General features: G+C 45.3%; 1 protein-coding gene across 7 annotated transcripts in view; it reads left to right on the forward strand.

The window, feature by feature from the left end:
- Mylk3 (myosin light chain kinase 3) overlaps positions 1-21,558 on the forward strand; it is an 80,720-nt gene that overhangs the window by 33,510 nt on the left and 25,652 nt on the right. For 5 of the 7 annotated variants that reach the window (XM_087594093.1, XM_087594092.1, XM_087594094.1 and 2 more), the window contains 2 exons: positions 18,697-18,790; positions 20,005-20,383. In XM_087594093.1, coding sequence (XP_087450219.1) covers positions 20,262-20,383 — 122 coding nt within the window. In that variant the 5' untranslated portion in view covers positions 18,697-18,790; positions 20,005-20,261. Of the gene's footprint in view, positions 1-12,465; positions 13,189-18,696; positions 18,791-20,004; positions 20,384-21,558 lie in introns of those variants that run through there. The other 2 variants (NM_001110810.1, XM_087594090.1) reach the window with 2 other exon arrangements.

Raw genomic sequence — 21,558 nt, forward strand, 5'->3', positions numbered from 1 at the left:
CTGCTATGAACATAGTGGAGCATGTGTCCTTGTTATATGTTGGAGCATTTTTGGGGTATATGCCCAGGAATGGTATAGCTGGGTCTTCAGGTAGAGCTATTTCCAATTTGGTTTTGCCAGCTTGCAGTCCCACCAGCAGTGGAGGAGTGTTCCTCTTTCTCCACATCCTCACCAGCATCTGCTGTCACCTGAGTTTTTGATCTTAGCCATTCTGACTGGTGTGAGGTGGAATCTCAGGGTCGTTTTGATTTGCATTTCCCTGATGACTAAGGATGTTGAACATTTCTTTAAGTGCTTCTCAGCCATTCCAGACTTCGTGGTTGAGAATTCTCTATTTAGTTCTGTACTTCACTTTTTAATCGGGTTTTTTGGTTCTCTGGAGTCTACCTCCTTGGGTTCTCTGTATGTTTTGGATATTAGCCATCTGTCAGACTTCTTTTTGCTTCTTACGCATATGTCTTCATACTGACTTTTTTATTAGTTTGAGTTTTAGGCTACATCTGTTTCTTATTTATTGATTAATTTTGTATATATGTGTGTGTTCATGTGGCCTGCACTCAAATGCCATGGCAAACATGTGAAGGTCAGAAGACAACTTGTGGGGAGTTCATTCTTCCACTATGTGGGCTCTTGGGAATCAAACTCGGGTTGCCAAGCTTAGCAGCAAGCTCCCTCACCCACTGAGCCCTCTCACTGACCCTATGTCTTTATATTTAGTTTTACTCTCTGAGCGAATATCTTTAAGTACTTTAAGATTTATTTCATGTGTACCAGTGTTTGCCTGCATGTATACATGTGTATCACGTGCAAACCTTGTGGCCATAAACATAAGAAGAGGACATTGGACCTCCTGAAGCTAAAGTTACAGATGGTTTGAACCATCATGTGGGTGCTAGGAACCAAACTTACGCAAGTGCTCTTAACAGCTGAGCCATCTTTCCAGCCCTGGGAGAGCATCTTAACTTTATTTTGTAATCCATATTTTTGTGTTTTCAAGACTTAGTATTTCTATTTTAAGTCTTCACTGCCGTTTGCATCCTCTTCTTTCCGTAAGCCTCCTTCTAATGGTGGGACAGATGGCCTTTCACACGATTGTTGCTATGGGTGACAGCCATTTTGAATTATTCTGTTTTATGTTTATTTCCTCCTTGATTATATTTCTCTCTTCACTAGCCTCCTACGTTCATTGGGAGGCTTTCTGTGAGTACCTAGTGATCTTTTCCTGTCTCTGTGTATTGGCCCTAAACACCGAGTGAGCCGTGGCGCTTTGTGGACCGCTCGGCGCTTGCAGATCATCCCGGGCGGTGTTTCCAAGGGGCCCTCTCTGTCTCAGAATGTAGAACCCTTGTGCTCTGGGCTCTTGAGTTTCCGTAGGTACAGTTTCTGTCAGGAGGTGAGGTCTCTAGGCTGCATCTTCTCCGTGGGAGGATGTGGGGAAGAACTAACCCTTCGCACTGTCGTTTACCCATCAGTGTCTCAGGGACCAGTGGCTTCTCCGGGATTGTGCTGAGAAAGTTGGCTCTGCTGTGTCCGTGTTCACCTTTGTTCCGGTTAAGCAGAGGGTTTTGTTTTGCTTTATTACTTCTCTTCAACGGCTTCCATTTCCACAGACTCACTGCTAACCCTACTCACTGTGAGTGCCTCACCTTCCACCCTCCCGATGGAGAGGTGTCTTACTTTTTAATACATGCTCAGCTTCTGGAAGGGAAGTTTTGGGCCCCACCCCCAAGCCCCCAACCCCCAAAGCCTCACAGCCAGCAGGGAGGCAATTTGCATAATGTAAAGAGTGGAAGTTTAGTCTGGAGCCGTCTTGCTGACCCTGGAGCGGAACTTCCAGAGTCTGACCTCATGGCTTATTCGTGCACATTTAACCAGAGTAAACTTTGAAAAAAGAGGTTTCCACATGACAAGTATCATCGCAAAGCTTCAGGCATAGCTGCATAGACTCCCGAGCAGGGTCACAAAGCACCTGTGACCTTTGCAGTAAGAGCGAGTTCTACTGGTTTACAATAGTGCTCTGGGTGAGGTAGAAGGAGGAAGGATTTGTGATAGGCATGAGGTTAGAGTCTCCAGATGGAGGACACAATGTATATGGGACGATAACGATGGGTTTTATTTATTAAAAGACAAGGCTCAAGACTAGGGCCTAAACAATGCTCAGGATTTTGGGGGATTCAGGAAGGCTGGCTCCTAATAGAATACCCAAAAGATCACCAGGTTGTCAGACAACGTTGACTCCAGTCTTTCCAGTGATGAGGAAACACTACTTCCTCCCCTTGAAGAAAGTAAAAAGCCTTCATGTTTAACAGTTCTGGATTTTTCTAATGCTTTCAGTGAGCTATGCCTCCTACAGGGAATGAGATAAATACGGAAGATGAGTTTTCGATATGACAGGCACAGATCTGAGTCCAGAGGTTAGACCAGGAAGTTCTAGGTTCTTGTAACTCTTTACAACGCATTGTAGCAAAATATGGATACTTACAAGAAAGGAGACAGTTCACATTGTAGCAAAACATGGATACTTACAAGAAAGGAGACAGTTCGTTAAGGGTAGGATACTGAGGAAGCTGAAGGCTTGCCTTAGCTCACCTATGGCTAGGCTCCAAGGGCAAAGGGGGATATGAGGAAGTGAGGTCCCATGATGACCCTTGATGACCCTTATGGGTCATCATTGCAGCACCTAACTCTGCCAAGTTCATATAACACAAGCTTTTCTGAGCATGCTCACATGGCTGAATGAAACCCACGTAGACTAAAGGCTGCAGTATGTCCACTACCACCATCTTCTGTGTGTTCCCTGTGGGGCTTTTTCCTCTGCTGTTTCCTGCTCTCCTGCCTCATTGATACCACTTTAAAATGAAAACCTTTCAGTTTCTTTTCTCCATGGGTTCCCACCTGCCGTCAAGTTACCAAAGGACCGTGCAAGACTCTTGGAGTTCAGAATGCCCCCTTCACAGGGAAATTCTAATCCCGCCCACCACAGGGCAAAGGTCAACCTGCTTTTCTCAAGAGTGGACCAACTGCTCTGCCTCCTCCCCCCCCCCCCAAGGAAAAATGTGTTGGGTTTGCTATTGTTTATCATCCCAGTCACTGCTTTTCTGGTCTTTTGGCATAGGGAAGGAATCCCTCTTCATTCTCTGGGCAGCCACAGTTGGCCTCAGAGAATCATTGGGTTTCTGTCCCTTACATTCATGAGAGAGAATAGTCATATCTCAATTCCCAGAGAACCCATGTGTGCATAAACTCACTCCTCCTCTTGTAGACAGAGAAAAGGATTTAGAATTTGTGGTCTCAGCTCCTCCTTGTCTTAGAGAGATCTGCAGGAGTTCCTGTGCTGTGATTATCCACACGGGTGTGGTTCCTATAGGTGTGTTCCTTGCTCCCTCTTGAGGGTGTCAGAGCCTACCTCAGGATTTCAGTACTGTCAGTTTCCTGTACTCTGTTTCTTTTGAAGGTTCTGAGAGCCCTCCTACAGAGGTCTCCTCGCGGTCCTCTTACCCGGAGCTGTATTGCTGGATTGTTATAGGAATAGATTTGAGTTGGAGGGCCACCACCGGGACTTGTAAATTCTTGTGACTCTCAATAACTCTCATGGATAGTTATGTAGAAAAGAGATTAAAGAAGAAATACAGATGTGTTCAGAACTGTAATAGTCCCAAACCATGGCCAGGATCTGTATGAGGAAGATGTGGCCTTTCCTTGAGTCCTGGTGGGAAAGGGCATCCGGTCTTCTATGCTGCAACTGTTGATATGCCAATCTCTGACGCTTTTCCCCCACTCTAGTCTTCTGACTCAACAAACCAAGGCATGCTGGCATCTCTGAGGATGCCAGGTATCTTAGCTAGGGTTTTCATTGCTGTGAAGAGACACCATGATCAAGGCAAACCTTATAAAGGACAACATTTAATTGGGGCTGGCTTACAGGTTCAAAGGTTCAGTCCATTATCATCATGGTGGGAACATAGCAGCATCCAGGCAAGCATGGGGCTGGAGAAGCTGAGTTCTACAGCTCAATCCAAAGGCATCTAGGAGAAGACTGGCATCCTCAGGCAGCTAGGAGGAAGCTCTCTTCTGAAATGAGTAGATCCTGAGCATAGGAGACCTCCAAAGCCTGCCCCCACAGTGACACACTTCCTCCAACAAGGCCACACCTCCTAACAGTACCACTCTCTATGGGCCAGGCATATTCAAGCCACCACACCAGGCAAACTGAAGACGCCAGTTTGCCTTCAGCTCACGCCACAGGGCTTTGGAACAGTAGCTGGCCAAAGTGCCCTTAAAAGCTTGCTGCTTCAGGGAGCTGTAGGGCAAACCCTTTGGTGGTTTAAGTAGCCATCTTTAAAGACAGATAGTATGAGAGACACCACTTGTCTCCTCTGTGTTCTTTTGGACTTTTAGTAGTTTCCTAGGGATTTATAAACCCTAAGCTTGATGGTTTCTCTCAGAGGTTCAACACTGGTGACAGTGAAGCAGCCCATGTGTTTGTGTTGAATTTGCAGAGATCAGGGCACTGTCTACATTCTAGTGGGAACATAGTCCAGGAAAGCTTATGTCATTGGCTGGACATATCTGATTGGCTGAGGGCTGGACTTCAGAGATTTCTCAGTTTGAAGTTTGAGCCATGAAATTCTGGCTCCTGGGGAAAAAACAAGGGTTAATTGATGGAAAAAGGGTGTGTCCAAATGCAGGCAACTTCTGAGGCAGATGAGGTCCTGCCCAAGAGAGGATAGAACATTGTGCTCCCCAAATCACATTTTCCAAGGATTCTTTATTTGTTGTTTGTTGGTTTAGTTTCTTTGTTTTGCTTCTTCTTTTTTCTGTTTCATTGACATGGGGTCTCACTTGAAACCTTCCTGTCTTAGTGATTCAGTGCTGGGAATGTAGGAATGTGTTTATTATGCCTGGCCTCTATGTCTTTTAAGAAACTTTATTGTTGTTTTTAGGCAAGGTGCCATGCCTTCCAAGCAGCCTTCAAAATCAAAATGTAGCTAAGGATAACTGTAAGCTTCAGACCATCAAGTCTCTAACTCCTAAATGCTGAGATTACAGGTGTATACAACTTGTTATCAGACTCAGAGTCACAGCCTGTGTCCCGAAAAGCCAGTTTCAGCCACCCCTCCTCATTAAGGTCATTAAAAGACACAGATTAATAGGAAAAAGCAAAAAAAAAAAAAAAGATATTTATTCACCATGGCTACACTGGAAAGAAGGATGTCTTAGTTTGGGTTTCTGTTGCTGCTATGAAACACTATGACCAAAGTGCAGATTGGGGAGGAAAGGGTTTATAATTTGTCTACACTTCTGTATTACTTGTTCATTCGGCAGGAATTTGGAGGCAGAGGCCATGAAGGAGCGCTGCTTACTGACTTGCTCCTCATGGCTTGCACAGCCTACTTTCTTATAGAACCCAGGACCACCAGCCCAGAGATGGCTCCACCCACAGTGGGCTGGCCTTTTCCCTCACTAATTAAGAAAATGCCTTACAGCTGGAACTTATGGAGGCCTTTCCTCCACTGAGGTTCCCTACATTCAGATGCTTCTAGCTTGTGCCAAATTGTGCCAAAAACTATCCAGCCCAGGAATACACAAAACCCGGATAAGGTTAGTGTCGGTAACAATTCCATTTTAGAGAATATCATCTTGTTAAGTGTTTCCTTAAGGCTTGTATCATAGATTGCTTATAGCATATGTATATAAAAGAGCCAAGGCAACACACACCATTACACAGAATTATATAGCAGTCTTTTTAAATCTATGAAGCCAGCTTCTCCTGTGAAAGTGAGATTCAGAACTTTTTTCTCAGCAGGGCAAAACTCAGCACTGACTAAAACTTTAGATCTCTTACAGAGTACGGAAGGGGGTCAGTTGTTACAAGTAGAACGTGTACAAGTGCATCTCCTTTTATAATAACAAATACTTATTTTGTCAGGGCAAACAGCAAGGGTTCAAACAGCAAACATTGTCCAGATGGAAGATTTAAGATGCTGTTTAAGCTGACTAAGAGGTCAGCATTACACTGCATATACTATGAAACCTTTTCCACAGGAGTTGGGTAGGATCTCCCTAGGTTCACCATTATCCATTTTTAAACAGGAACCAGCCAGTTTCAGGACAGAATGCCTCCATTAGTGCTTTAAAAGAACAAACTTCAGTACCAGCTTGTGGATGAGAGGGGCTTTTCTTCTCTGCCCTCTCTGCCCCCTGCTCTGTCACTCTTTCTCATCCAGGGGCTGCTACAGGGCAGCCTTGATTTCTCCACTCGTAGTTTAGCCTGGCTCAAAGTCAAGGGGAAACAGGATCATGCTCACACCTGATGTGCCCACTGCTGGGGTTGACTGTGGCTGCAGCTGCTGCTGCTGTTTCCCCTGAAGCCACATCTTAAATGAATCTGTAATAAGGTAGTTTCACAAGTCTGAAACATTTTTTTAAAAAACAAAACACCAAATCTTCTCTTTTAGGTTAACTATAAAATGTCGTTAAGAGCAGAGGACGACTTCAGTTCTAAAGTGACACGGCATAACAATGTATGGCTGCAGACTGCCTTGTGATTCTCCCAGGTCTTCAACAAACAAAATGCCTTACGAAGGGCTAAATTATTTTAAAACAACCACCCATATTTTAAGAGCCAAGAAACAAAACAGTCTACTTCCTCCACATCCTCCCGATTCTGAACTGGTGATGACATAGTCAATGGGTGACTAGAAAGAAAAACAGAAATTAAATACATTTTGGACATCAAGAGATGCTCACTTTGAATCCTTGAAAGAGGAAATCACATCTTATTTTTAACTCTCGTGTATTTTTGAAATGTTAAGAATATTTCTGTAACAAGCAGTAACTAGATGAACTTCTTAACTGAGTAAAACCTTTTATATAGTTAGGCAAAATGAAAACTTGAAAAATTGGCTTGTTATCTCTAACGACATTTCCTAAGTCATACTTTGGAGATGAGAACATAAGACAAACACAGAGACTCTTCCAAACCAGGGAACCGGGCAAGATACCAATATGTTATCTTTCAGGGAAGAACGGTTAAGCAGTAGATAGTGGGAAACAAAGGGAAACCATTTACAAACCTTGGCCTTCGCCCTGCTTTCCCCAGACTAAGTTGAACCCAGTCGAACAGTAACCAGACAGAGCACTCAAAGTCTACTTACTAGGGGGCTGCGTCTTCTAAAAGAGACTGGGCAAAGAGGAAGCTCGATCAACTGTTGTTTCTCAGGCCTGACCATTGTTTCATTAAAAAGGAAATTAAATGAATTTAAGTTAAACTGTATACTCAGGGCAAGGTAAAGGGTGCAAGATAGGAGAGCCATGCTGCTTCTTTTTTTTTTTCTTTTTCTTTTTTTCGGAGCTGGGGACCGAACCCAGGGCCTTGCGCTTCCTAGGCAAGCGCTCTACCACTGAGCTAAATCCCCAACCCCCAGGCTGCTTCTTTTAGGGGTCTTTTTATTCTTTAAAAATAGTCTCTTATTAAGTCCTCTTAAGGTTCCTTATCTTGTTTACTTTTCCATTGCTGTGACAAATCACCACGGCCAAGACAATTTATAGAAGGGAGGGTTTATTTTGGGTGTCTGGTCCTTGTTCCAGAGGGAGAGTCTGTCACCATCATGGTGGGGAAAGCTGGCACCAAGCACCATACCCTGGAGGCAGAAACAGCAGTGAGCTTGCATCTTGAACTGCAGGAAACACAGAGATGGAACTGCAAATGGAGGGGGTCCTTTGAAACCTCTGAACCCACCCCATGGGCATACTTCCTCTAGCTACACCGCACCACACCGCCTAAGCCTTGCCAAAACAGGAACCCCCCAACTGGAGCCAGGGTAGCTTAACAAACAGAGTCACGGCAGAAGAGAGATGACAACATTCTAATTTCCAGTATGCAATATAGTTTCCCCTTGCTTGGAGACAGGTGGGCCTGGAGCTGGCCGAGGCTAGGTGTGATTTTGAAGTCATGAACCTTCAGTTGCCACCCCTGGGCTCACAGGCTTACATGACCCTACTGTCCCATTTGGGCCAGTGCTGGGGATCAAACCCAGAGCCTCTGGTAGGCTAGGCAGACCATCTGCCCACTGAGATCCACCCCAGCCAAGTTCCAAGTACAGAACACTCAGCATAGTCTATCGTAGCACCAAGGTTCCTAAGAGACGGGTTTCAGTACAGGAAGGTAACAGGGTTATTTGAACAAAGGAACAGATAGAAGAAATATTCACATGAAGATAGAGAAGAGGGTGCTAATTCTCTATATTACAACGAAAGAATGGGGTTTATTTTTATAAATTAAAAAAACTACAAAAAAGTGAAAGTAAGCTTCTAAACAGATTTAATGTTGAAATTGTCAAATATGTACACATAGATATAGACGTATAGATATACACATAATTTTCTCCTTTTAATGTACGTGAGTGTTCTGGTTTTATGTGTGTCTGTGCACCATGTGTATGCTTGGTGCCTACAGATGCCAGGAGAAGGCATTGGATCCCTGGAGTTGCAGACAGATGTGAGCCTCCATATGGGTGTTGGGAATTGGACTCAGGTCCTCTAGAAGAACAGACAATGCTCTTAACTACTGAGCCACTGCTCCAGCTCTGTGAACAAAAATTGGACTAGCGTTTTCATCACACTGCATTTGTCAGAGTTACATAGTGTTTCGTGGATCAGGGGACTTTGCTGTCTGGAATATGAGCACTGAATTTAATAGTCCAATGAATGGAGCCTAAGGCTGATATATTTTTGTGAATTACACTGTTTCATTTTTGCTTTTGTTTTTTGAGACATGGTTTCTCTGTGTAGCCCTGGCTGTCCTGGAACTCACTCTGTAGATCAGGTTGACCTCGAACTCAGAGATCCACTTGTCTCTGTCTCTTGAGTGCTGGGATTAAAGGTATTTCACCACTGCCCAGCTGAATTATACTGGTCTTATCTTAAATGTTTTACAATGTAGATTTGTGTCAAATTGTTAGCCAGAGAGGAGACAAATTTTAGCAGGACTGGAGGCCATTAAAGATGAACCTCACCTCCCATTTCCTGGGTAAGATGCACGAAAATAACACAAGAAGGAAAGAGGACACAGGCACCATGGCTTGGTAGAGGTCTGAGGGAAAGCTAATTCCTCCATTAAAGGGAGAGAATCTCAGTTCCCTCTCTGGTCCTGGATAGAGACATAAGCCTCCAGTCTGTTTTGAATTTAGTGTCCTCTGTCTTCATGTGACCTCTTGGAGATTTTCAGCATCAAGTTTGTACAGTTTTCTTGGGTTCTAACTCATGATATACACTTTCTATCTCTCTTTTGGAAACAGGTCCGAATCCCAAGTGTCTGCTCCACATTCCGGGCTCCACATTCCACATCCAGCCCCATACAGAGCTCAGTTACTGAGACCCACTCCTCCCTTTAGGGAGACTCTAACCCAAAAGACACTTTTAAATCTCCTTTCTTCCCTCAGCTACCCAAATGTCCAGCCCGCTACGTTTCCTTGTTTTCAAACCCCAACAAAATGATCTTGAGTTTTCTTCTGATTTTGTTTCCAGATTCTCCATCAACAAGATTCAGCACCACAAAGGGAAGACACGTCATAGTGTCTGATTGTTACCAAATAGGCCACAGCCTGTTTCTCAACAATGTAGGACCATTCACCTATTCTCAATGAGCCAAGAACCAAATTAATAACAACAATCAGGAAAAAAAAAGATGTATTCACTGTGGCCACTTTGAGAAAAGGGTGAATAGATCTGGTGAGTCCCTCCCAAGTCTGCCTTTGGGTCCTGATGTTCAGAGTTAAGCAGAGGTGAGGACCCATATCTAAGCAGGCCTAGTCAAGACAGCTTCCTGCACGTGTCTGACCCATCATTGATTTGGCTCCGTTATCCCTCCAGGAGGCAGAGGCAGGTGGATCTCTTCAGAGTTTGAAGCCAGTCCAGTCTACAAATTGAATTCCAGGACAGCCAGGGCTACACAGAGAAACCCTGTCTCTGAAATCAAAATGAAACAAAACAAAACTAGACTAAACTGTTGGTGGAAACAGAGAGGTAGTTACAGGGAGATGGGGGGGGGGAGTGTAATAGGCCCCAGATCTTTTTCTGATGACACTCTTTCACAGCATTTTTTTTTAGATTTATTTATTTTATGTGTATGAGTGTTTTGTTTGCATGTGTGCATATGTGCATGATTCCGCAGATAGCAGAAGAGGGTGTTAAGTCCCCAGGAACTGGACTTGCAAACAGTTGTAAGGCACTGTGAGTGCTGGCAGCTAAGGTACTAAGCCATCTGTTCCACCCTGTGATAGCAGTCTTAGTCCTTCATTGGTGGAGGACAGGGTTTTGCTAAGTTAATACATACATTCCCAAGGTTTCTCTCTGTCAGGGTGTTAGGTCCAACAGATGTGGGCAAGGAGTCACTCTTTGGTAGGCTAAAGATCACCCAAAATAAATTATATTTTAACCCTGAAACTGCAGCCTTTCAAACTGCGCCATGCTGGGGTTTAAGGCAGGGAGTCTTGACAGAAAGCAGCCTTTCAGGACCTGCGGCTCACAGGTCCTTGTTTCAATGGTCTGATAGCCAGAATGAGAGGCTAACACAGAGTGAACATTCTCCTAGGAAACAGTCATCCCCGTCAGACCGATACGCTACCATACCTGGCACTGTACATACCGGGTTACTGTGTGTACTGCTGGGCCCAGGGCTGTGACGCTACTCCACCAGCTGAGCTACAGCCCCACTCTGGGTATCTGTCTGTGAGCTCACCAACAGGGAAACAGACCAGCGACCCTTTCCAGCTTGCTGTGCACAATTCCATCACCGAGACTCCCAGAAACCAGTTTGGATAGCTCCAGGCTGAGCAACAGGAGTCCTGGAGCGGATGAGTAGAGGCAGGCTGCGGTCAAGCATAGCCAGAACACGATTGAAAGGCTATCTGCGACTTAAAAGAGCAAAATGGCTCGATGGTACCCATGGGTCCCAGATTTCCAGGCCAGTTTATCAGAACGATTGTGTTCAGTAAAGGGAATGTGGGTGGGGGCGGGGACACCAAAGCCCTCGTCCCTTGCTGCCTTCCTGTATGTGGCAAAACCACCCTGGGAACCCATGTGCCTGTGTAGTCTGGGTATATATATGTTCCTTTCTGGGCTCTCATATTTCCCACAAGGGTGAAAGTTGTCACGCTGGCCTGTGACATCCTTGGCCCTCCAAGATGCAAATTTCACTCTTAGGTCCCACAACAGTTGCAACCTGAATGTGTCCCCTTCAGATGCTGATGCTTCTGTAAGAGTCTGATTCAAACGCAGTATTTTTGAAGTGTTGGAAAAGCACAGGAACATAGGCTCCTTGTTCTCTGTGACACAGAGACTGGAAACTTAGACACCGGCTGTCCAATTTGTTCATCGCCATACGGGGAGCCAAGAGGTCGCTGGCGTGTGTCTCCAGAGGGTATTTTAAGGAAGATGGCCTGTGGGGTTGAGCTTAGTGAGTACCCTAGCTCATTGTTTCTCACATCTATTTTTAGGTAGGGGTCCCACGTGCATGTTGGGCAGGGGGCATGAGCTGTAAGCTCTCCTCACAGGCAGTCCAAATTCACATATCATGTATCATCCAAACAGAGAACAACAGAATGCTCACCTTTAGTTTGCAGAAACATTAACAGTTTCATGATGTTTAAAGGCAGAGTTGGATGTGTGACCTCACAGCTTGTGTGGTGAATTAAATGTGTGTGTGTGGCTGTGGGATTCTGGCTCCTCAGAGCCTGGAATTCTGAAAACCCCTTTGCATAGGCCAGCGGAAGAGATACTCTCGTAGGGATAATAAATCACTAAGGAATTTATTTTAAGACCATTTGTTTATATTTATCCTTTTTAAAGATCAAAGTGAATTTGTATGTGAGCGAGGACATGCTTTTCTGTATTTTACTTTATTCAATTTTATTTTATTTTGTTTTTGTTTTGCCATCCCAGAACTCCCTCTTTTAAACCAGGCTACTCTTGAACTCCCAGAAATCAGCCTGTCTCTGCCCCCCCAAGTGCTAGGATTAAAGGCATGCGCCACCAGCACCCTATTATTTTTTATTTTTAATTAAATTACAATTACATAATTCCCCCTTATTTTTCCTCCATCCAATCCCTCCCAAGTTTATTTTTTCTTTATTGTTATTGTAATATATATAAAACCACACTGATTTATTTAGTGTTACTTGATACATATGATTTCAGTACTGACCACTTGGTATTAGATAACCAATCATCCATGGGGAAGACTAATTCTCAGCTTTCCTTGGTTTCCTGGAGTTCTTTGTCTAAGGGTGGGGTCCCGTGGCTTCTCCTTCCCTGTTTGCATGTTAAAAGACATTTTTCTTCCATTCTTTAGTGAGAGCTCTATGAGCCTCAGCCTTCTCTGGGCAGACTCTTAAAATATCAGCAGTCAGCAGCCTCTTAAAGAGGAATGTTAATTGTTACCATGATGTCAAAGAGGCCCCAGGACAAGGGCCTGGGCCAAACTCAGCCTGTCGCTCTCTCAGTGGTTGAGTGGGAGATAGACACAGAGAACTTGGCCCTCTCCGTCCCCCACACAGTTCAGTCAGGAGGACAGGTTGGTTCCCTGCAGCAAGGCTCTTAGCAGCGGAGGACAATGGCCTTCCAGACGTTACCACCAAAGTGAGAAGCAGACCCTTCGTGCTCCAGTTTCCTTGTCTTTGCCCTTACCAAACCAGAATTGGGATGTCAGGAGTTTCAGAGGAGGATCCAGAGGGTCTGGGCCCCCAGGGTCTGCCAGCGTTGGGCGGAGCCTGCTTAGTCACCGTGGACAAAAAACTTAATGTGCTGACTGAGAAGGTCGACAGACTCTTGCATTTCCAAGAAGATGTCACAGAGAAGCTACAGTGTGTGTGCCAAGGCATGGATCACCTGGAACAAGGTCTGCATCGGCTGGAGGCCTCCCAGGAGTTGGGTCTGGCAGGGCCCGGCAGCACTTCCCCAGCCGCTGCTCAGGCCGCATGGCCTGAGGTCCTGGAGCTGGTGAGGGCCGTGCGGCAGGAGGGTGCCCAGCACGGTGCCAGGCTCGAAGCCCTCTTCAAGATGGTGGTGGCTGTGGACAGGGCTATTACTTTGGTAGGGTCCACAATCCAGAACTCCAAAGTGGATGATTTCATCCTGCAAGGGACCGTGCCCTGGAGGAAAGGCAGTCTGGCTGATGGCCCTGAGGAGGTTGGTTCTGGATTCCCTGCCCTGGCTGGAGTGGTTTCTGGGACCCTGGTGGGGAACCAGGCCAGGAAATGATTCTTAGGAGAGCTGGGGCCATTGCTTCCTTATGTATTCTGTGTAGGGTAAATGAAAGAAGGAAATTTAAAGATCCTAGATGGATTTCCACCTAGACCAATGATTCCTGCCCTCTTCCAAAAAGGATGAGGTGGTGGTCCAGTCAGAATGTAGGTCCTTGGGCAGCTCCAGGCAAGACATGAGGGACAAACTAGCTTTGTGGGAGCTGAGGCCCAACCTCAAGGAGAGGAGGGTTCTGAGAAAGGGGGGATGGGGACGGTTGTCAGGTCAAGTGCTCTCTCTTCCCCTGAGGATTCTTATTGTTTTTCCCTTTCTCCTTTCTTCTATCTCCTTTCTTGTTTTTTCCCTTCTCCCTTCTCATTTTTCCTTCTCCTGACCAGAGAGCCTGAGCCCAGACTTATTAGCTAAAACTATGCCATCAAGGCTTTGAACGTTGTGAATAATTTCTTTTTGAAATCCTTACATTTACGTGAATTTTATAAATTCCAGCTCGTTAGTCCCAACCCCCACTTCCTTACAACAGAAACTAAATACAAAGCGAAGGTTCATTTCCTTACAGGTTTACACAGCCTGCCCTTCACTGGTATCTGGACACAGCTCTTATGGTTTCCTGGTACAGCAGACAGTAGTCTTTAGTAACTGTTTTCACGTAAGAACAGAAAGGTGACAGACCACTATGGCGAAGATGATTTCTAACAAAGTTTTAAAATCTATGCAAATAAAGTGGGCATTTTCTTCAGTTCTTCAAGTAGCTAGGAGAGCGAAGTACTAACTTTTCATAGGCTTGTGTGTCATCCTTTAATTCTCTAATCTTTGTTTCCTCATCCCAGTGATTCCATAGCCTCATGTTGGAGGATAATAGCACAAGGGTCAAGGGTCAAGGGTCTTCTCCTTAGTTTCCCCAAGTGTGGGGAGTGAATTCCACCCCTTCTGGGGAGATGCTTCTGTTACAAGATAATACCTATCTACCTAGCACATTATACTAGGAACTATACCATACAATGTATAATGGGGGGAGGGTGGGGAGGGGAACACCCATATAGAATGGGAGGGGAATGGGTTAGGGGGATGTTGGCCTGGAAACTGGGAAGGGGAATAACATTTGAAATGTAAATAAGAAATACCCAATTTAATAAAGATGAAAAAAAAAAAAGAAAAGAAAAGGAAGAAGCTAGACGGGTGAAATAGTCAGAGAGACATAAACAGCAACCCCCCCCCCCCAAAAAAAAAAGATCTACAGGAGGATCTCCAAGGCTGGAGGCAAATACTCTATTTCCTGTGTTGTCCTGGATCCTGTGGGGCAAATGCCCTTTATGGTGTTTTCTTTTTTTAAGTGTTTTGAAGTTTATCATATTGAAATATTTAAAATACACGTAAGACCCCATTTTTCATGCTTCAGAACGAAAAGAGTGGAAGAGAGTTGAAATGTTGGACAGCATGCTTTGTAGAGGCAGTGTTCTCATCCTTACGGGAAAGAATCAAGTTGGTATGAGAGGTCGTGCTCAAAGGGGCATTTACCCAGCATGCACCAGGCCCATGTTTCAAACTCAACACTAACAGCAAGTAGACAGGCTAACACAGGAACACAGTCCTGTTGCTGTTATCATATCACCAAAGTAAATAATTTTGCTACTATTTGCTCTAATGTCTTTTACTAAAGGATGGAGCATGGTTTAAAGCCTTTTACGTTTTCAGTAAACTACCTGTTCATAAACGTTCCTATTTTGTTTTACCCCTTCTCCTCATTACTTATAAGAGGTGCTTGTAGAATAATAGAATTAACTGCATTGTAACTACATAAGCACTGGGGAACAGGAGAAGTCGTGGAACTGTATTTTCATTCTTGCCACGGTGTGTTGTCTGTCTGCATTGTCCCGCTGCGTCTCCCTCTGGTCTTTGTGTTTAATTGACATATCAGTGGCTGCTGGTTTGGGTCTTATCTTCCAGTTAGATTGTCAGATTTTAACTGGCTGTCAAGGGTGAACGTGCAATTCAGAGAACTCTGTGAACTGAGGCTCAACCACGGGTCTTTAACATATTCTCACTGCTAAAATCTAGACTCTAGAGACATCTGGAGACCCCCCCCTTCCCCATTTGTCTCTTAAGAGAGTAGGAGTGTAGTAATCATATGTAGAATTGACCTACATCCTGACATTGTTAAATCTGGAAATTATGTCAGGGCTTGGTTAATTTCTTTATATTATATTTTGGTGGTGATGCTGGGGATTGAACTCAGAGCCTCACATATACAAGGCAGGTGACCTGCTTTTGGACTACAGTCCTAGGACATCATCACCTTGCCACCTACTTCATCTTCTAAAGCACTCACTAACCTTAATTTGGTTGTAATAATGAATTAGGTTATCCTAAGAAGCCAGCTGCCCTCAGCTTTGGGCCCAACACAGCCATGCTGTTCAGGACATCAGCCCTCATGAGTGGGTGGAGACAGGAGTCCCCCTATACTGAAGAGAAGGAGGGAAAGGGAAAGGACAGACTGAGCCAACGGGGTCTACCTCAGAACAGTCTATACAAGTTGGCTTCCATTAGTAAGGAAGTCTGTGGAGAGGCCTCTAGTTCCCTAAACAGGAGCAGCAGGAGAGATCCTACTGAGGAAGGCTGAGGCCTGCTGTCTGTTGCACAGGTCTGGGTCACACCAATGGCATGAGGATCGTAACAGGTAGCATAGATTATAGATTTTTATGTGCTGGACACTGGACTATGTGCACTCAGCATTATTATTATTATTATTATTATTATTATTATATTATTATTATTATTTTTGGTTCTTTTTTTTTGGAGCTGGGGACCAAACCCAGGGCCTTGCGCTTGCTAGGCAAGCACTCTACCACTGAGCTAAATCCCCAACCCCCGCACTCAGCATTATTAAAAGAGCAAAACTGAGCTGGCAAGATGGCTCAGTAGGTAAAGGTGACTGCCAACAAACTCATGAACTGAATTTTAACATTAGAGAGAGAACTGGGGCTGGAGAGATGGCTCAGCCATTAAAAGCATTGACTGCTCTTCCAGAGGTCCTGAGTTCAATTCCCAGCAACCACACGGTGGCTCACAATCACCTGTAATGAGATCTGATGCCTTCTTCTAGTTGTCTGAGGACAGCTACAGCATACTTACATATAAATAAAATAAAATAAATCTTAAAAAAAAAAAGAACTAAGAAAGAGAGAACTGACTCTCACATGTTATCCTCTATGCACTGTGGCTTATGCATATATGAGTACACCGGAAGGAAGGTAGAAAGGGAAAGAAGGAAGGAAGGAAGGGGGAAGGAAGGAGGGAAAGGAGAGGGAGGGAGGGAGGGAGGGAGGGAGGGAGGGAGGGGAAGATGAAGTAAAATTCAGTGTTCTTAGGCTTACAAGATGCTTGCTGCAGCATCTGAAAACCTGAGTCTGACTCTGGAACCCATGTGCTAGAAGGATAGAACCAATTCCCTCGAGTCATCATGTGATCTCCATGGGCAGGGATCATGCTCTGGAACCACAAAGGGATGAGAAGGGAGCAGGACTGAGAGGCAGGGGAAAAACAGGCAGGGGGACTTGGGAGCGGGGAGGACTTTGGGTCAACTGTTCATGCTTCTGTAGTTATGGTTGAGACTGGATTCCAAGGCCGAGTCATGCTTGGGGGATGGGACGCCACAGTCAGTGGCTAACCTCAGCCCAGGAGCCGAGCAGCAGTGTGGCAGGAACCTGGCCTCTCAAATCAAACTTGCTTGTTTCAACTCTGCCGTCAACACTCACCCACCTCCACAGAGTGCTTCTTACTCTGTCTCTGTAAATCAGGAACCATTCCGTTAGTGAATATGATCTGCCTTCAAGAGTGGGCAGGGACTGTCCTCTCCACCCGCCTGGCTGTTTTTTCTGTTTCTGTTTCTTCTCAGAAGCAGGCCCATTCTGTGTTTCTCCCCCAATAAATCACTTGTGTGAGAAAAAACAAACAAACAAACAAACCAAAAACCAAAAACCAAACAACAACAACAAAGAATGGGCAGGGAGATTAGGGAACCAATCTGAAATGTTTCAAAAATGTGTGTCCAGCACACAAAAGGTACTCACCATCTGTGGCTATTTTGAAACAAAGAGTGACCAGTGTCAAGGAGGCCCCTGTGTAGGGACGCTGAGCACTGGTCCAGATGGATGCTCAGCCGCTCTCTGTAAACCTAAAAAGTCTGCTAGAGATGAAGGCCTGACATATACATTCAGAGCCCTGTACTGACCCTGGCCACTCTGTGAACAGGTAGCTAGCTCTCCAGAAAAGGTTTCTGCCTATTGTTGGGATCCCCAGGAGTTTTGAGCCTTTGACCAGTAAAGTCCCAAGCATGGCTCCTGGTGTTAGGCCAAAGCAACAGCTCTGGTTAACGACCTCCTGGTCCCCTGTACCTGTGGCCAACCACTAACAGGCCTCTCCTGCCTCAGCCACGGAGTTCCTTATTGGAGAGCACAGGGACAATGAACAGCTAAAGATACATTATATCTGCAGCAATTAAAAGATTTTTAATTGGTTTCCAGCACTGAAATCTTAAATCTTTAGGTTAGAATTCTCAGGATCGGCGTGGCAGAATTAATCTAGGTTGCACATTTGTTGAACTGGTATAGGGGTGCTCGCCTTTAACCTTAGTACTCAGGTGGGTTTCTGTGAGTCTGGTCTTTACAGAGAGTTCTGGACCAGTCAGAGCTCCTGAGTGAGACTGTGTCTCACAAAAAGAGTTTCCAGCTTATATGTATATAAGTAAATACATTTGTATACAAACAATGCCTTAATAAATTAATTTTTACTTAATTTTATGCCTTAATAAGTCTGATTAAAACAAAAAGTCTAATGCCAGTTTTTTTTGGAAAACAAAGATTTGGCAACTCTCAGCCCAGATAACAAAACCCAGCTAGAGGTAGCTCCCCAGCTCCTGGGCTGAAGTGAGCCATTGTGTGGTGGTTTCGTCAAGCATGGATTTGGCTTTGGAGTCCAGTCTCAAGCAGAACTATAGCGTCATGAATAGTTGATCTGAGGTGATGATTTAGGATTGATTTTTTTTTTCCCATTCCTGGCGTAAGTCCTTTGTAGCCCAGCTTCCTAACCATTCAGCGATGTGCTGGAAAGGTTCTGGGTTCTGTGTTTGTTTTTTGTGTGTTTTTGTTTTTTTCCGGAGCTGGGGATCAAACCCAGGGCCTTGCGCTTGTTAGGCAAGCGCTCTACCACTGAGCTAAATCCCCAACTCTGGGTTCTGGGTTTGAATCTAGACTCTTCCTGCCCCAGTGTCTTTATTTACAGAGTGGTAATACTATGTGTTCCCTAACCCTGAGGTGGGTCAGATGAAATAACCCAACTGTATTTAAGCATGCTGTAGGTGGCCCACAGATGTTTGAAGTCTGGATGACCGTGTTTTTATGTTTGGTGGTTGTTGTTTTGCCTTGTCTTGTTTTTTAGAACAAGGAGCAAGCAGAAGTGGCTGGAGTGAAGCCAAAGCATGTGCTGAATACAGGAAGTGTGCAAGCTGCCACTTCTAGGGCGCTGTGGGAAGGTGAGTGGCTGTGCCTGCTTATTTCCAACAGCACCCGTAATGGTTCAGAATAAAAGCACAAACCAAACCACCTCAGTGGTAAGGGTCTTTTTGAGACAGGGTCTCATGTAGTCCAAACTGGTCTCGAACTCCATTGTGTAGCAGAGGATGACTTGCCTCCGTCCCCAGAGTGATGGAGTTAAGAGTTTGGCTGGGCTGGTGAGTGGTAGCACACTCTTTGATGCCAGCACTCGGGAGGCCGAGGCAAACGAACAGACCTCAGAGTTAAAGGCCAGCCTGGTCACGGAGTGAGTTCCAGGATAGTCAGGACTACACAGAGATCCCTTTTCAAAAAACAAAACAAAACAAAAACAAAAACAAAAAAAAACAAAAAACAAAAACAAAACAAAAACAAAAATAAAAAAAAACCCCAAAAAACAAAAAACCATAAAAATACAAAAAACCAAAAACGAGTTTAGCTGGATTGCTTTTTTAAAAGTTAATTCTTTAAAACTTTACATGCCTGGTATGCTAGTGCACACCTTTAATCCTGGCACATGGAAGGCAGAGGCAGGCAGATCTCTGCGAGTTTCAGGTCCCTCAGGGATACACAGTGAGACCCTGAGACCCTGTTTCAAGAAAACAAAATTCCTTTTGTCGAATAATATTTTTAGGGTTCTGAAGTCAAATTGACCAAATATGGTCTGCTAAGAGAAGTCTGGCTTCTTCCTACTTCCTTAAAAACCTTTGTTTCTGATCATTTAAAAAGTCTCTATCTTTCCTGTGTGGCCCAGTCTATGTAAACATATTATAAGAAGTTGTGTGCTTACACACATGTACACATTTGCAAACATCCTTCTTTTCTCAGCGTGTATCGTTGTTCAGGCTGCATGTGTCTGTGTGCCTGTTGTCTGTGGATGCCAGAGAGGGCATCAGATTTTCTGGGACTATGGTTAAACAGGCAACCGTGTAGGTGCTGGGGCTTGAACCTGGATTCTATGGAAGAGTAACCAGTGCTCTCAACTCCTGAGCCGTCTCTCAGACTTCTGTTTTTTTATCTTGAGAAATGGTTGTACACTCCATCATCTGAACACGTTCCCGATGGCAGCGTGGTTATGTCCAGTTTTTGGGTTTTATAGACGTGATACACGGGATAATGTACATACGTGCTCGTCTTTCCTTTGTAAGCAGCGTCTCCCAATGAGTGTGTTTTCTCCCTGCCTGTTATCCTGTAGAGAGCCAGAAGCAGGACACACCCGTGGGGACAGTGGAGGGGCTGCCTCTCATCATCGATACGTCACTGAAGGGAGCTGACCTCACCCAGGCTGGAGCCTCACTGAGGCAGGGAGTTGAAGCTCTTGACCCAGGCCAAGAACCCCCACCCGCAGAGGCAGAATCCAGGCTTCCTGCACTAGCCAGCGAGGACACTGGGACCACCCTGGAATTGTCTGTAGCAATTGACAGAATCAGTGAGGTCCTCACTAGCCTCAGGATGTCCCAAAGTGCTGGCGAAGGAACCTCATCCAGCAAGCCTGACTGTTCAGAGCCTGGCCCTCAGCCCCTAGGGCCACTAACTACAGACAGTGACATTCACAGTGATGAAGGACTTCCCAGGTAAGGAAGCTCTTCTGTGTTGGGCCATGGGTGTAATTAGCAGCATGGCCAGTGGGCCGGTGGCACATGATTGATGTGTGACCACTGTATAGAGAGAGCTGCACTAGATTCAGAGGGGCAAGGTTTTATGTTTGGGATCCTGGAGCACTAATGTCCACCTGCTGGGTATGAGAATTACCTGGGGATGGGGAGTGGGGAAACATCCAGCCCGGAGACTCTGATTCCTTTGGTCTGGTGCCGCTTGGTCCTCAGGTACCACTGGGGAGTTCTAGTGGGAATAGGGTTGCAAATGACCAACTTTTAGATAAATAGTTACTTCAGTAAAGAGGGTTCCCAGAGCTCTTTACAGCACTCCAGCGCTGGTGCAGTCCTCTGCAGGCATCGCCCCATTTTATCCTCCCAGCATTCCCGGCATGTGAAGGTTGTCATTATTTTTCTGATGGTGGAATTCAGGCTCAGGGTATCACCACACACAAATCTGGGATCTGAGACCAGCTTACTGAATCCATGCACTCTGAATGTGGGAACAGTGCTAGGAGTGAACTTTCTGTGACTTGTTGGGGGCCCCCAAAAACCCCTCAGTGAGAAGGGCTTTTCATCCCAGTAGCATCCCTGAGCTGAATTTCAGATACACCAGACCTGAAGCAGTTCTCAGGAAGTGAGGAGGTCACCACAAGCCCTTCTTCCCCTAGACTGTGGTCTTTTGTTTGTTTTGTTTTGTTTTGTTTTTGAGAATAGGAGATTGAAAATTGTGTCAGTTCTGATGAGAAGGGGCTGCTTGTAGAGGTATCCTGAGACCATATCTGAACTTGGCAATGCCTGAGGTAGGCGTTTTGTGCAGTAAGTAAGGAGGCTTTAGACACCAAGTGTAGCCATAGAGCTACATGACACAGGGTCGCTTCCTACTCCACTGGAAGAGAAGGCCAGAGAGGGCTGCAGTGTCCAATGGCCTTTGCTACTGACCCCTGGATAATCCTCCAGCAATTGGCTTGTCGAGTTTTCTGGATCTCTTGGTCTGAGCTCGGCTCAGGGTGACTTAGCTTGCACACCAACCTTCATCCCACTGCCATGAGTGATGAGTATCTCGTCCCAAGCACTCTTGCCCAGTGTTTAACTTAGTTGGGCTGCCATGTCTCTCAGCTGCACCACTTGTGGGCAACCTCCATTCTCAAAGG

The sequence above is a fragment of the Rattus norvegicus genome, chromosome 19 (genome assembly GCF_021556685.1).
Source record: "Rattus norvegicus strain SHRSP/BbbUtx chromosome 19, alternate assembly SHRSP_T2T, whole genome shotgun sequence".
Lineage (NCBI taxonomy): Eukaryota > Metazoa > Chordata > Mammalia > Rodentia > Muridae > Rattus > Rattus norvegicus.